This window comes from Siphateles boraxobius, unplaced genomic scaffold (assembly GCF_051911475.1).
Source record: "Siphateles boraxobius isolate OS27281-9 unplaced genomic scaffold, OSU_SipBor_1 8, whole genome shotgun sequence".
Lineage (NCBI taxonomy): Eukaryota > Metazoa > Chordata > Actinopteri > Cypriniformes > Leuciscidae > Siphateles > Siphateles boraxobius.
Window position 1 is genome coordinate 38,601,408 of NW_027509208.1, and position 14,801 is coordinate 38,616,208.

Consider the following 14,801-nt stretch of genomic DNA (forward strand, 5'->3'; position numbering starts at 1 on the left):
TAAGAAATGGAAATTGTTAAACAGCAGGAGAAAGGAGAATAATTTTCTCTTGGAAGCAATCAAACTGCGCTGTCAAATATACAAATATCTTCATATAGTATTGTATTTGCATTAGATAAGAAAATATCAAAGAAATAGCCTGGTTCTGCTTTTCTCATAACAAACTATTCAGAGCCGGTTTTGCCCTGTTCCACATTTTTTGCCTTTTTTTATTATGTTGTATCCTTGTTTTTTTTTTTTGTTTTTTTTAATTAACAGGCTTAACATAGTGATTTTGTATTTGTATGTAAATTCAATTTCCCTCAAGTTCAAACATGTGTTTTTTAGCAGGGGAACTGCAGCTGCAATTCACACCTGTGTTTCATAACCACAAACTGTCAACAGTAGTTTATCTTCATTCTGAACACGATATTTGTTATTTTATCAACTTTTGAGAGGTTGCCTTCTTGGAAACGTGTACTTGCGCTGTGTTTCTGTAAAATAAATGCCATTAGTTTGATATTTTTGTATATAATACAAAGACTTTCTGACTGTATTCTATTATGGACAGTATTGGCACATTTACACCAAGAACGATAACTATTAAGATGATGATAACTAAAATTACAATTCTGTCATCATTTACTCACCCTCATGTTGTTCCAAACCTGTAGGACTTTCGTTCATCTTCGTAATACAAATGAAGATAATTTTGATGAAATTTCAGAGCTTTCCGTCCCTCCATTGACAGTTATGCAACTAACACTATTTTTGCCAGTACTTTATTCACATTTGATTTATTCAAACATTGATCAGCGAACATAAACAGAAGCTCAACCGAACCTGCTTGACACGCGAGAATGAACCTCATTGGTTCTCACACGTCAAGCAAACATGGTAGGGCTTCGTTTACCACAACTGACATGTGAGTTGATCAATAATTATATGTGAATAAAAGCCTAAATTCAATCTGCTCATCATATAAAAAATCTTGTCTCTTCAGAAAATTTGGACCAAACCGTTCAATTCATATGGATTAGTTTTTCGATCTCTTTATGATCTTTTTGAAGCTTCAAAGTGGTAGTTGTGTAGCTGTCAATGGTGGGACAGAAAGGTCTCGGATTTCCCCAAAAAGATCTTCATATGTGTTCCGAAGATGAACAAAAGTCTTACAGGTTTGGAACGACATGAGGATGAGTAATAAATGACTATGAGCTGGAAAAAATCATCCTGAAAGTGATCGGAATTTTAATCAGGCGCTAAAGACAGTACAGGTAATTTGAGCCAATGGGATCGCTTGAGGTCCTAACAGAGACACGCTTTTGAGGGAGGACCTGATTTGTCACCACACTATGCTATTCTTTTATATCTGAAACTATATTGTTATCGTTATAGTTATCGTCCTTGGTGTGAACAGGCCTTAATAGAATTCAATCTTTAGTTTATATTTCTTTAATTGTTTTTTTGTTTGTTTTGTGATAACATAGGCCATTTATATTGGCCAATTTATAAAAAATAATGTAATAATAATAAAACATTTAAATAATACAGTACCTAACCCATACCGCTACAGTAGTGAGTAGAAACAAATATAATAACAATGTAACATAATAGAAATTAAATATTTTCCAAATAATATTTTACACATTTTATCATAAAATGAATTCAAATATATTTTCCATAGATTTTTCTTTAAACATCATGCAGATAGGAAAATAGCCTTCGTTTTCCCGTGGGTTGAGTACTGAAACTCTTAATAATAGAGCGATGTTTATGTTTTGACGGGATATCCCGCTTCACACAGGGAGTCCCGCGCTGCTGTGTTGTGTTGTTATGGTTGCTATGGGCGGGGCCTAACGCTCTGGCGTCACTCAACGGAGAGTTCCGCATTCCACCGCGCGCAGCGATACATAAACGCGCTGATGCAACGAGAACAAACCACAAACACACAAACGAGCTGAACAGACGAGCAACCGCCAACTCCCAGAGCAAAGCAAGTAAGTGCTTTATTTTGACGTTATTTTAATACATTCACATTGGCAAAATCGTGCATAGAAGAGCGGAGTGGAATTAGACATATATAAGACGTGTTTTAAAGGTCGATCGGGTGTATTTAGTAACTGCTGCACTTAAGTGCAATGACAATAAGATGAAATAAAACCTCGAGAAGAATACAATTATATTCATGCATCACTGATGATGTCTGAAGTCTAGAATGTATTTTTCTGAAACACCCAGGTTATTTACTGCACAATAAAGTACATTATGTACACTCTAAAAAAATGCTGGGTTGTTTTAAAGGTCAAATATGGACAACAAACTCAACCGTTGGTTTATTTTTTAATTAAAATTTTAAACCTTACGGTTGGGTTTGTTCGTATTTGAAACAACCCAGTATTTACTTTAACTTGACTGTAAAGTTTAAATCCATAAAAATAATTAAAAATTCTTTTTTTTCTCTATATACATTAATGATCTGTTCGGCATTAAAGAAGGTGTTATTATATGTTATTAATGAAAGTTGTACAGCTTTTTTTGATAATCTTGCTTTTTATGTTTGGCTGAGGGTCTCCATGGGGCTCCTGAAAAGTTTGAGACCCAATGTTTGAATAGTTATATATATCGGTAGCTGACCTGTAACAATGTAACACTCCATCTAAAACTATTCTGCAACAACATTTTCATATGCTTATGTTTTTATACATGTATAAACATGTTATATTTGTACTTAAAATTAATTTGTCACATTATAGGACTATTGAAGTCAGCTCCAAAAGACCTAAAACGTTTAAAACACCAGTTACAGCACCTGAATTATACTTCCTTATATTTATTTAAATCTATTCTAATTGTTTTCTTTATGTTGAAAAGAATGTCAGGTAACACTTTACAATAAGGTCTTATTTGTTAACATGGACAATTTGTTAACTTTTAGTTCATAAAAATACAGCTGTTCATTGTTAGTTCACAAAGCATTAACTAATCTTAACAAATGCAACATTTGATTGTAATAATGTATTAGCAAATGTTGAAATGAACATTAACTATGCTGTAGAAGTATTGTTCTTTCTTATAGTTCATGAAATCTAAGTTATTATTAGTAAGCTAATAAAACCTCATTGTAAAGTGTTACCGAATGTCTTTTTTGTTTGAGTCACTTAAAGATTCACTTCTAAAAAGTTAAAACAAATGCAACAAGAAAGACTACATCATCACCAAAACCCCTGCAGAAAGTAGCCGTTAGTTGCAGCGAAACATGTTTGACTGTTACATAATCCTGTAATGGCCTTTACAGACAACTCAAGAGCTGTTTTAAGCCTCGGTTTTGAACATGCGTAGGTGTTGTTTGTGCTCTTGGGAATCTTGAAGTTTTCCTATAACTCTCTAAGAAGCAGATTTCCAGATTTTGTGTTCCTGTTATGGAAACTTCATTATTCTCTGTGTCTGAAAACACATTATCAGGTCTTAGTAAACTTATTCCAAAGCAAAAACTTTTCTTGTTTAAATGAATACATTTTGAGCTAGCTGTGATTTGTTCATGTACAATTTCTGAAATACATAAGACAGATACCTCTGATAACAGATCACTCTAAATTGTAATGTGGACTCGTGCATTTTCTGTAAAGCTGCTTTGAAACGATGTGTATTGTGAAAAGCGCTACACAAATTAATGTGAATAGAATTGAATTTTTAAACTTGTTAAAAGCTCAATAGAATCTTTTTTTTTTTAATAAATGCCAAATGCACATGCATTTGCACTTGTATCTGTAAAAGGCACTTCATGCACGATCCAACGAAAATAATGGCATCTCTCTCTTTCTGAAGCAGAAATGATGCCTGGTCAAATCCCTGATCCGATGGTCACGGCCGGGTCTCTTCCCAGTGTCGGTCCTCTGGCTGGCATTCCCGCCACCACCCTGACGGACCAGCTGAAACTGGCAGAGCTCTACAGCCTCGGTGCGGTTCTGTCTCCTCTCATGCTCAACACACACGCCAAGAGACCGTTCGACGCCATCCAGGGTGAGGAGGTGAGAACTGAACATCACAATTAACAGCTCCGCATATTTACAGCCCAGTTCTGCTCATTCAAATGTGCAGAACTGATAATTGCATGTTGTAAAAATCCCAACAGTTTTTTGTTCACAACATGTATGTGGGATAGTTTGAGAAAGTGAAACTGATGTTCTATTGTTTGTGAAGCTCCACTGAAAGTTTTTTTTACTCCCTGGTCAAGAGCGACACCTGGTGGACACCATTGTTAATGTCTGCCGATTATTATATTTGTTAGAATGCTCATTATACTGGTTCGGTTTACACTAAAAGTAAACTAACACGTGTACTTTCTGACCACAGGAAGGTGACAACAATGATCGCAAGAAAAGAAGGCGAGAGAAAAATAAAGTTGCAGCCGCTCGCTGTCGGAACAGGAAGAAGGAAAGAACTGACTTTCTCCAGAAAGTGAGTTTGAAAATGAGTTCAGATTTCAGATTTTGGGCAAAGAAAAATGAGTCAAACTTTATTTTACAGTGTTCTTGTTACTCATGTTACTATTATTAATGACTACAGTAGCAGTGGGTAATACATTGTCATTTGTATTATATTAATTGAGGGATTATATGGAATATTTGTGCTTTTTAAAATTAATTTGTCCCATTGCAGAACTATTTAAAATGAACTAGTGATGGTAAAAAGATCATTAAATCGTAATTTTATATAATAAATATATATTTAAAATGTCATTTTTTATAATTCCTAAATATATAAATGGCATGCATACAAATTACACCAGTATCATGTTATTATTTTGTAATTATTACATTTTAATAATTACAGTTATTAGTGCTTTTAAAAATTTATTTTTGATATTTAGGAACTATTTCAAAAACTAGTAATGGTAAAATTATATTTATTAAACAGAAAATAAGAAATTTAATTTAAAATGTTTTATTTAAAAAACAAAAGATAGGCTACTTTTGTCATTTCTGTGCATGCCATTTTTATATTACAATTTTCTTTTCTTTTTTGCCACTCCTAAAACAATACTAAAAGTAATTAAATCATAATTTGATTTCAAAAATATATTTAAAATGTAATTTATTAATGCATGCAATTTTTATGATGTTATTATTTTGTAATTATTAATTGAGCACATGGAATATTTGTGATTATTAAAAATAATTTGTCACATTGCAGAACTATTTAAAAAACTAGTAAAGATAAAAACATCATTAAAATGTCATTTTTATTAAATAATTGTTTTTTATTTAAAATGTTTTATTTAAAAAATCTGACACTAGTGTAATTTCTATGCATGCCATTTTTACATTACTATAGCCTATTTTTATTTTATATTTTGCCACATCATAAAACAATTTAAAATTAACTAGTGAAGGTTAAAAAGTCATTAAAACATCAGTTTATTTAAATTGAAAAAAAAATTGGATTCTGTAATTATTATGCATGCCATTTATATGATGATTATTTTTTATGACATCAATTGACAGATGAATGGAATATTTGTATTATGTAAATACCAGAGATGTCACTTGAACTCCCAAAACCTTTGTAAATAACCAGTAACATGAACACTATAAAATAGTGATTGAATAATCAAGATGTTGTTTTGTTTTCCACAAAAATGTGTGGGTTGAGGCAGTAATTAACCGATCGCTTTTTGGTCGTTCCTCTTAGGAGTCGGAGCGGTTGGAGATGTTGAACTCGGGGCTGAAGTCTCAGATCGAGGAGCTGAAATCAGAGAGACAGCAGCTCATCGTGATGCTCAACCTCCATCGGCCCACGTGCATCGTCCGCACCGACAGCGTGAAAAGCCCCGAGAGTGACGAGCAGCGAGCCGAGCTGTCCGACTGAACACCGCATTACTGTGAGAGGAAACTCTCTACAAACTCTCGGTGGTCTGGGATTTCTTTTGAAAAGAACCAGTGTCAATTTCACCATGAAGAAAAAAAAAGGGAACAGATTTGTATGGATATTAAACAAACATCCCTGCGATCAGCCAGGAAGCTCACAGACTTCTGACCCCACAGACTATTGTAAATTACATTTACATTTTCTCAGTGCCGTCTGTTCCGTTGAGAACCACGTGATCTGTCAGTTGATCTGATCTGAAGCGTGTCGTTCTCCCAGAAGCCTCCAGGTGGCGCTGTCTGATAAACCCACTGTTCACTGACGCTGGCGTCTCCATGGACGGACTGTTTACATTTGTTTGCATTGTATATTATACTCTTGTTTATTATGTGCCGTTTTTTATATTGTGCCATCACATCATGTGGTGAATAACGTGTTTTATCCTCAGAGTGTCTGTTGAACGGCCACTTTTGTTACTAAATAAGGTTTCTGTTGCATAGAGCACATTGAAATAAAACCTATTTTTCAAATACAATTTACGAGTATTTATTGATTTATTTATTATTAAAATTATTAATTATATTATATATTATTTTAAAACATATATATATATATAAATATAATTAGGCTATATTAAGTTCCAGCATTAGGATAGGTGGTTTGGAGAATGGATGGTTGTATTGATTTGATATTATTTTATTATTAAAATGTTTGTACATTTAATACACGCGTCCCTTTCTCTCTCTTTTTTCCCCTCTTTCACTTTCATTGTTTTTCAGAAAAACTCTGTTTACGGAAATTAGATGTTGTCAGAGAAATTTAGGCTACATGATAAAAACAAGATTATTTCCACTGAGGTTTCCATTGACTTGCATCTATGTTTCCCATTAATCCTGTTTATTTCTCCTTTCCGAATTGTCAATTTAATCGTTTTCTACTATCATAGAGCAGTGTATTTGGACACGTACGACACATTTGACAACCAAAATGCATTCAGATACGTTTATGGTATTTATATTGAATGGTAAATCTATCGGTTTATCATTTGTGAAATGTTTGGCATGCACTTGTAGTTTTGATTTATATTCTCATCATTTGGATCTGTACCGCTAAGGCAGGTTGAGTGGGTTGCTTTGCTTGTTTGTTCATTTTCTGTCTTTAGTACTTTTTGTCACGTCAGAATTGGGTTGATCAGCTTTCCTGAGGTCTGGCTTCAGACTCGCTCGCTCTGAAAGCTGCTTTGATCAAATGTCTGACCTTCTGCTTAGCAGTTCCAGCCTTTTAAAATGCGTCTTTTTGGCAGAACATGTTTCTCACGTGGGCGGTTGTCAGAATCTGCTCCTCACCCTGTTTCTTCAAGCACATGAGAGAAGAAAACGTTGGTTGAGTGCCACTGAGTGCTACCTCAAGAACTGTGTGATTTCAACGCAAACACTCATGAGAGCGACCGCAATGACCTAAAACTGCGTTTCTTAGCAGAGGTCAATAATGCATCTAATCTCACTTTACCTTAATCTTAATTTAGTTTTCAGTGCTGCAGTATTTACATATTTCAGTGGTCAGTATTTCTGCAACTCAGTGTTTTGATATTTATTTGCCTTTCATTGTCAGTATTTCAGTAGGTTATTCAGTCTTTTATTATTTATGTATAACATTATATTTGTATTTAGTATTTCATTTTTTTTTACATTTCAGAACATTACTATTTATTTCTGCTTGCAATTGTTTAAGCATTTTTTTGCATTTTATTCTTTTTCATTATTCTGTAATTTCAGTATGCCAATATTTTTGTTTTTAGTATTTCAGTTTCTTCTTATTTATTTATTTAATGTCAGTGATTAAATATAATTTTTGTTTGCATTGTTTTTCATTATTCTGTAGGTTATTCAGTAATTTAATATTTCAGTATGACACATTTTTTTAGTATTTCAGTGCATTCATATTTAATGTCACTTTGATTTTCAATTATTGAGTAATTTAATATTTCAATTAAATTTATTTCAATTGTGACAATTGTTTTTTATTTAGCATTTAAATTTTCTCTGAGTTGTTTATTTATGTTATATATGTTTGAATACTGCATTTTTCAAATTGTATTTTTCAATTTTTCAGGTTATTTCAGTTTTCTCGTTTATTTGCTTCAGCATGTCACTGTTTAAATATTTCTTTTTTTCTTTATTTTATTTCTATATTTGTTGTACTTCGTAATTCAGTTTTTCATTTCGTTTTATTTTTCATTTTCTTATTTATTTAATTGTTCTGCATTTCAGCAGGCTGTTCAGTATTCTAATATTTAAGTCTTTTAATCAAGCATCAAAAGTTAAGACAATATTTTATTTGTACAATAAGCAGAGTAAATATAAACACTCAATGAGCTTCTGATGTCTGTTCCAACACTCCTTTATTAATGAATGAATTAAGTTAGTTGTTGATCATTAGACTTACCTTTTACATTTTTCATATTTTGAATCATATAATGTAGAAGAAAAAAAAAAAACGTCCCCTCTTTTTTTCCAGAACATCTTTGCATCTCAAACCTATTTGGGAATCTGTTCTGGAAAAGCACTGGTAATCAATGGGAATTTTGGGTAAGTGCTCAGCTCTGATATTTACCTGCTATTCTAAAGAATGGCTGTCTAAACTCGACACAAAGGTTTCTAATCATGTCTGTTAAATCATCCATGAGTTTTTTAAGGACCCTAGTCATATAAACACATATTTGGACTTGAATGAAAATGAGGGTCTGAGGGACAAAAGTCTGTTCAGTGGGTCGAGCTGTTCTCTGCCTGGTTGGTGCTGACAAAATATTAAAAGTACCCTTAAAATTTCAGTTTAAAAAAAAAACCCAGAGGTTTTGAAAATTGATTATGACATCAGTATAACCTACTGAACATCCTATACTTACAGCCTCACTTTTATTTGTTTCACATATATATATATATATATATATATATTATACTATGCATATATTATGCATCTTTGTGCAGCTGAAAATCTGATTCAAACTGCTTAAAAAAATATAAAGTTCTGTCATGAAATTTGAGATGACAGGCTGATAGGTCCTTAACTCAGTCTGCTTGCAATCACATCGTTCTCACAGCTGATTGGTTCCTGCTGTATCAGTAGCCAATGAGCTCGCTGCTCAACCTTCAGAAACCCTCCACCTTCCCCAGCTCCACCTGTATAGATCTGCTATGGGGAATTCATGTTAAATTGTGCAGCTGCAGCATATTTCTGTGTTCTGCTCCGTCCTGTGCACAGTTGAGTGTGTGCGCTTTTAAAGTATACTCTGGCCGTAAGCGTGGAAAGACGCATTCGGAGCGTGGACTCTGTTTTCAAGCGCTCAAGTCACTCGCACATGCGCTGTTGTATACACACCGTCCGCACTGACAGTGTGTGCAGCCGTCCACGGACGAAGTTTACGTCACACGGACCATTGCGGAACGCGGATGGCTGATGTATTCTTTGGGCTTTTCTTGCTCACAGCAGCGTGTCGTGTATGTATTGGCAGTCCCGTCTGAAGCAGCAGTAGTGATGTGACATTAAACTCAAGTATGGTAAACTATACCTGGAATTTGTCCTCTGGATTTAACTCATCCAAGTTAGTGCACACACATTAGGAGCAGTGAGCAGTGAACACACACACACACACACACAAAACAGTGGGCAGCCATTCACTGCAGCACCCAGGGAGTGATTGGGTTTAGGGGCCTTGCTCAAGGGCACCTCAGTCGTGGGTATTGAGGGCAGAAGAGAGCGCTGTTGATTCACTCCCCGAGCAATTTTTTCCTGCCGGTATTAAGAATCGAACCCACAACTTTTGGGTTACCAGTCTGACTCTCTAACCATTAAAAGCAGCAGCAGCAGATCTAGTCGGCAAAGACCAAGGGCCAGATTTACTAAACAGGGCAAATAAAGCGCAGATGGGAGTGGATCTGCGCATAATCTTCTGACGACACGCAAATGAAAGAACACAGACGCAGCCGCATCATTTCCATAATGACCAACGCAATCTACCAAGAGCAGCTCAAATTAGCGTCTGGTTTAAGACATGTTTTTTTGGGGCGGTAAATAATGGCGCAAACACCAGTAAATTGACGAGCGCAAACCTTAGTAAATCACCTTGCATGATTCATTTAAAAACGTTCCTCCCATAAATTTTGCGTCTGAATGGGAATCTCCTATAAATGCATATGTCAATAAGGTCAGCCGCAAAAATAACCCTGTTTACACCTTTTCAGCGTTCATTTTTCACTGCGTGTCTTTAGTAAACCCTGACAGTAGGTTTTTTTGCGCAGTCGTCTTAACATCGTCCTATCCATGACCGTGGCAAACTCTCAGAGACTTAAATAACAAAAGAAATATAATGGGGAGTAAATTATAGATTTTCTTGCTTGGGAGAAATATTCCTTTACGTTTAAAGTGAAATCAGAGTGATGCAGTGAAAACAAACTGCACTCCTTTCTGCTTCTGAACTAACCTTGGATCAGATCGGATCTCTCTGAAGGTTAGCGCAGTGATCGGTGTGGGAAAGTTGCATCTTTACCGGACACATTTAACGTCTAATCGTCTGCAGTCATCACGTATGTTTGGGCAGTGTGTATGAGTAAGATGAGAAGCCACAGAGATGTGAATGGATATTTTGCTATTGTGTTGCGCTTACTGGATTTACTCCACCTACACACACACACACACACACACACACATCACGAATCAGTCAGAGCTTCTTCACAAGGCCTTGCACTGAATTCTGATCACTAGAAAGACATCATCCTCAGATTCTCATCTGAGTGCATCCGTTCCTGTCGCATCCTACACGCTCATCAAATGACAACACAACCAGGAATGCAAACACTAGAGTTAAGGGTCAGAAGATTTTTTTAGTTGTTGTTTTAAAAGAAATTAGTACGTTTTTTTTCCCCATCAAGGATGCATTAAATTGCTCGAACGTGACAGTAAAGACATTTATAATGTTACAAAAAATAAATGCTGTCCTTTTGAACTTTCTATTCATCAAAGAATCCTGAAAAAATGCATCACAGTTTCCACAAAAATATTAAGCAGCACAACTGTTTTCAACACTGATAATAATAAGTGTTTCTTGAGCAGCAAATCATCATATTTGAATGATTTCTGAAGGATCATGTGACACTGAAGACTGGAGTAATGATGCTGAAAATTCACAGGAATAAATTACATTTAAAATATATTCAGGAAGGAAAACTGCTTTTTTAAATTGCAATGGTATTTCAGAATATTACTGTTTTTACTGTATTTGTGATATAATAAATTCAGCCTTGGTAAGCATGAGAGACTTACAAAAAGATTTTAAAAAATTTGACCCCAAACTTTTGAACAGTACTGTATATCAAAATTGCATGATATGATAATTTCACAAACATATAGAAACTATTTGCTATATATGTGCAAGTTGCTTTGGATAAAAGCGTCTGCCAAATGAATAAATATTAATGTAAATGTGCAATTTTTTCACATTTATAAACTATATTTGTACATTTTCTGAAGGAATGAGTGGCTCTAGCCATGCAAAACGTGCCAGCAGGATTCTGCAGTTAGTATGACAACTTTCCTAGTATTTAAACCATTGCTACGGTGTTCAGAGTGGTTGCTAGGGTGTTGCTAAGCATCTGGCCCAAATCAAAAGAGATCAACCCAAAGTCTATAATATTATATTCTGGAGTCTTTTCTTAGCCGCTTTATCTGTCTGTGGGGCCAGATTTACTAAACGGCAAATTAGCGTGAGAGCGCAATTTCATAAAAGCACAGATGTTAAATTTAACATGATAGCATGATCTTCTGACGACACACAAATTAAAGAACACAGACGCATCATTTCTATAATGACCAACACAATCTAGCAAAAGTGGTGCCAACTAGTGTCTGGTTTAAGACGTGCTTTTTTGGGGGGGGGCGTTAAATAATATTGCAAATACCAGTAAACTGACAAGCGCAAACCTTAGCAAATCATCTTGCATGATTAATTTAAATACTCTCCTCCCATAAATGTTGCCTCTGAATGGGAAACTCCTACAAATGCATAAGGTCAGCCACAAAAATAACCCTGTTCATGCCTTTTCAGCGCTAATTTTTCACTGCGTGTCTTTAGTAAATCCTGACAGTAGTTTTTTTAATGCCAAAAGAGGGTTTGAGCTGGCGCAAGCTGTTAGTAAATCTGGCCTTTTTAAGTCTTATCGCTTATAAAAGTACTAGAACGATCGTCCTCTTCTGAACTGAGCAGTTTAATTGTAAGTATGAGCAATATTAATGGGGATAAAAGCATTAGCAAACACTATCAAAACATTTCTGTCTTATCTTTCACAGTTTACATCAGCCGCTGTATAGGCTGCAATTTCTATAATTTCTAAAGTTCAGAAATTCCAGCAGTTCACACGGTTTCTTTCGCTGAAGAAAAAAAGAAAAGCTGAGGCTGGTTTTGTTTAGATTTCTGTGTCACTTTGGGGAAAGCTCTATATGTATAGATCTCTGCTTTCACTGATTGTCATTTGCATCACTGACAGTAACTGCTCAGTTTTTGGTGCCACTGGATTGCTAGCGGACTTCTGGTTGAAGATCAGTTTATGAAAGTTTATGAAAGTTTAAAAAAGTCTGGTGGCGTTCATCTTATGGTAATGTGAAGGGTGAAGTCAGATGGAATTTTTGAGCTTAAACGATACAATGTATCAGTGTACACCTGCAGAAACACTCCAGATCAGAAGGGGAAGCACCTTACACTCCCTCTCTCTCACACTCTCTCTCGCTCGGTCTTTCTCGGGCAATTCAGTGTCTTTCAATTAATTACTGGCAAAACAAAACTGATTACATAACTGCATGTTCAGTGCAATACAGGTGAAATGAGTGATGTAATAGCAAAAGTGCAAAGTATTATTAAACAAATAAAATACAAAGGAATTAAAATAATGAAACTCTACTGACTAGGCATTAAAAATGCAATGTGAAATGGCGCTAAAACTTAAAGGGATAGTTCACCCAAAAATGAAAATTATATCAGTATTTACTCTCCCTCATGTTGTTCAACCCCGTAAGACCTTCGTTCATCTTCTGAACACGAATTAAGATGTTTTTGATGAAATCTGGATCAATCCTCCATAGGCTTCTTCAGGGATTGAAACTTGCCGGCCTCGAAAAGTTATTAAAGACATCATTAAAATAGTCCAAGTGACTACAGTGGCTCAATCTTAAGTTTATCAAGCGGCGAGAATACTTTTTATAATAAAAATAACGACTTTATTTCAACTATTCATTTCCTTCTCTATGGGCCTCTAGTCAGTTAACGTAGTGTGGTCGCGTAGAGCTACGTCACACGTAGGCTCACTATTGGCCGACGCTGGTCATGTGGGTGATGCGTGTGACGTACAACAACAGAAGCTTACGCTGTTACACTAGTGAACTGACTCGAGGCCCACAGAGAAGGAAACCGGTAGTAAAAAAAAGAAATCTCGTTTGATAAACTTAAGATTGAGCCACTGTAGTCACTTGGACTATTTTAACGATGTCTTTAATAACTTTCTGGGGTTGGCAAGTTTCAATCCCTCAAGAAGCCTGTGGAGGAGTGATCCAGCTCTCAGATTTCATCAAAAATATCTTAATTCGTGTTCGGAAGATGAACGAAGGTCTTACGGGGTTGAACAACATGAGGGTGAGTAAATACTGACAGAATTTTCATTTTTGGGTGAACTAGCCCTTTAAAACTTCTGACCTCAAACTCTATTTGCAAAATTGGCATTCCTCTTTTCCCTAGCCATGACCCCGTCCATATTCTCCTCTTTCGTGCCACTTCGTACCGGCCCACTTCGAGCACTGCACCATAACCTTTAAAGCAAGACAATGAACAAAAGAAACCGAGGGCTTAAATACACAGAGGAAGATCATTAACGGAACAGGGAACAGGAGAGAACTGATTAGAAACCATGACAACTAATAATGAACTAAAACTCAGGCAAATGGTGAGAGTAAAAACTATGAAAACAAAACGAAACAGAACAAGACATGAAAGTGGCCAAAACCCGACACTATGATGTTAGAGGTAGTAATTTTAGCATGTTGCTGTGTGGTTCTTAAGGTGATCTTAAAACACCCACCTTATGAGACATCATTCATGTCCGTGAGTCATGTCCATCAAGTCAGATCACCTTTATTTATATAGCGCTTTTTACAATACAGATTGTTTCAAAGCAGCTTTACAGAAATAACAGGAAAATAATGTTGTAATAGTATTGTTAAATATAAAATTAAATGTCCCCAACTAAGCAAGCCAAAAGCCAATGGCGACAAAGGCGAAGAAAGGCTTTAGCGTGGCTACTTTATTTACATTATTTATTATCATTAAAAAAAAAAATGTAATTAGTTATATTAGAAATACAAACATACAGGATATATAATAAAATAATAATAAAATATTATTTATTTTATTTTTATGTATTTTGTAGTTAAAATATAATGTTAATATATATAAACTTTTTAATTATATCACAACTATAATAATTAAATAAATATATAAATAAATAAAAAATATAAACATAAAATACAATTATACACAATGTTTATAGTGGCTCCAAACAATATTTGGACACTAAACATCATTTTTGCTTAATGATTTTTAATCAGCTGGTGTTTTTAATGGATGTATGAAGTCGGTTCAACTAATGTTTCATAAACATAAAGTCACACAATATATATTTTTTATTTTCAGCATTTTCATCTATTGTATTAGCATTTAAAACCCAACCAACCTCTTTTTGTGAGCTAGGAAAATATGCTTGTGCTAATCTTTCTTTAATGTAAATGACACTTTATTTTTATTTTCTTATATCTAATGCAAAGCCCTTCTCATTTTCAAGTGTTGTTAAGTTTCCTAATACTTTCTGAGGCCAATAACCATGCATGCATGTGGAGAAGATGTGATACTCCGACTGTCT

At 34.9% G+C, this 14,801-nt stretch overlaps 1 protein-coding gene across 2 annotated transcripts; it reads left to right on the forward strand.

The window, feature by feature from the left end:
• Window positions 1-1,841: 1,841 nt before the first annotated feature.
• On the forward strand, window positions 1,842-6,379 carry jdp2b (Jun dimerization protein 2b). 2 transcript variants are annotated; one of them, XM_077219388.1, is made up of 4 exons: window positions 1,842-1,976; window positions 3,805-4,007; window positions 4,333-4,437; window positions 5,671-6,379. In XM_077219388.1, exons 2-4 carry the CDS (start codon window positions 3,810-3,812, stop codon window positions 5,845-5,847), a joined length of 480 nt encoding a protein of 159 aa, XP_077075503.1. In that variant the 5' UTR covers window positions 1,842-1,976; window positions 3,805-3,809; the 3' UTR covers window positions 5,848-6,379. The 2 variants fall into 2 exon arrangements, with proteins under 2 accessions (XP_077075503.1, XP_077075502.1); XM_077219387.1 differs by having other exon boundaries at window positions 1,883-1,976; window positions 3,808-4,007.
• The last annotated feature ends 8,422 nt before the right edge of the window (window positions 6,380-14,801 follow it).

Coding starts and splice junctions, on each gene's coding strand:
- jdp2b (XM_077219388.1), top strand. CDS start 3,810: ATGATGCCTGGTCAAATCCCTGATCCGATGGTCACGGCCGGGTCTCTT. Junction 4,008..4,332: donor ACGCCATCCAGGGTGAGGAG/GTGAGAACTGAA, acceptor TTCTGACCACAG/GAAGGTGACAACAATGATCG. Junction 4,438..5,670: donor GAACTGACTTTCTCCAGAAA/GTGAGTTTGAAA, acceptor CGTTCCTCTTAG/GAGTCGGAGCGGTTGGAGAT.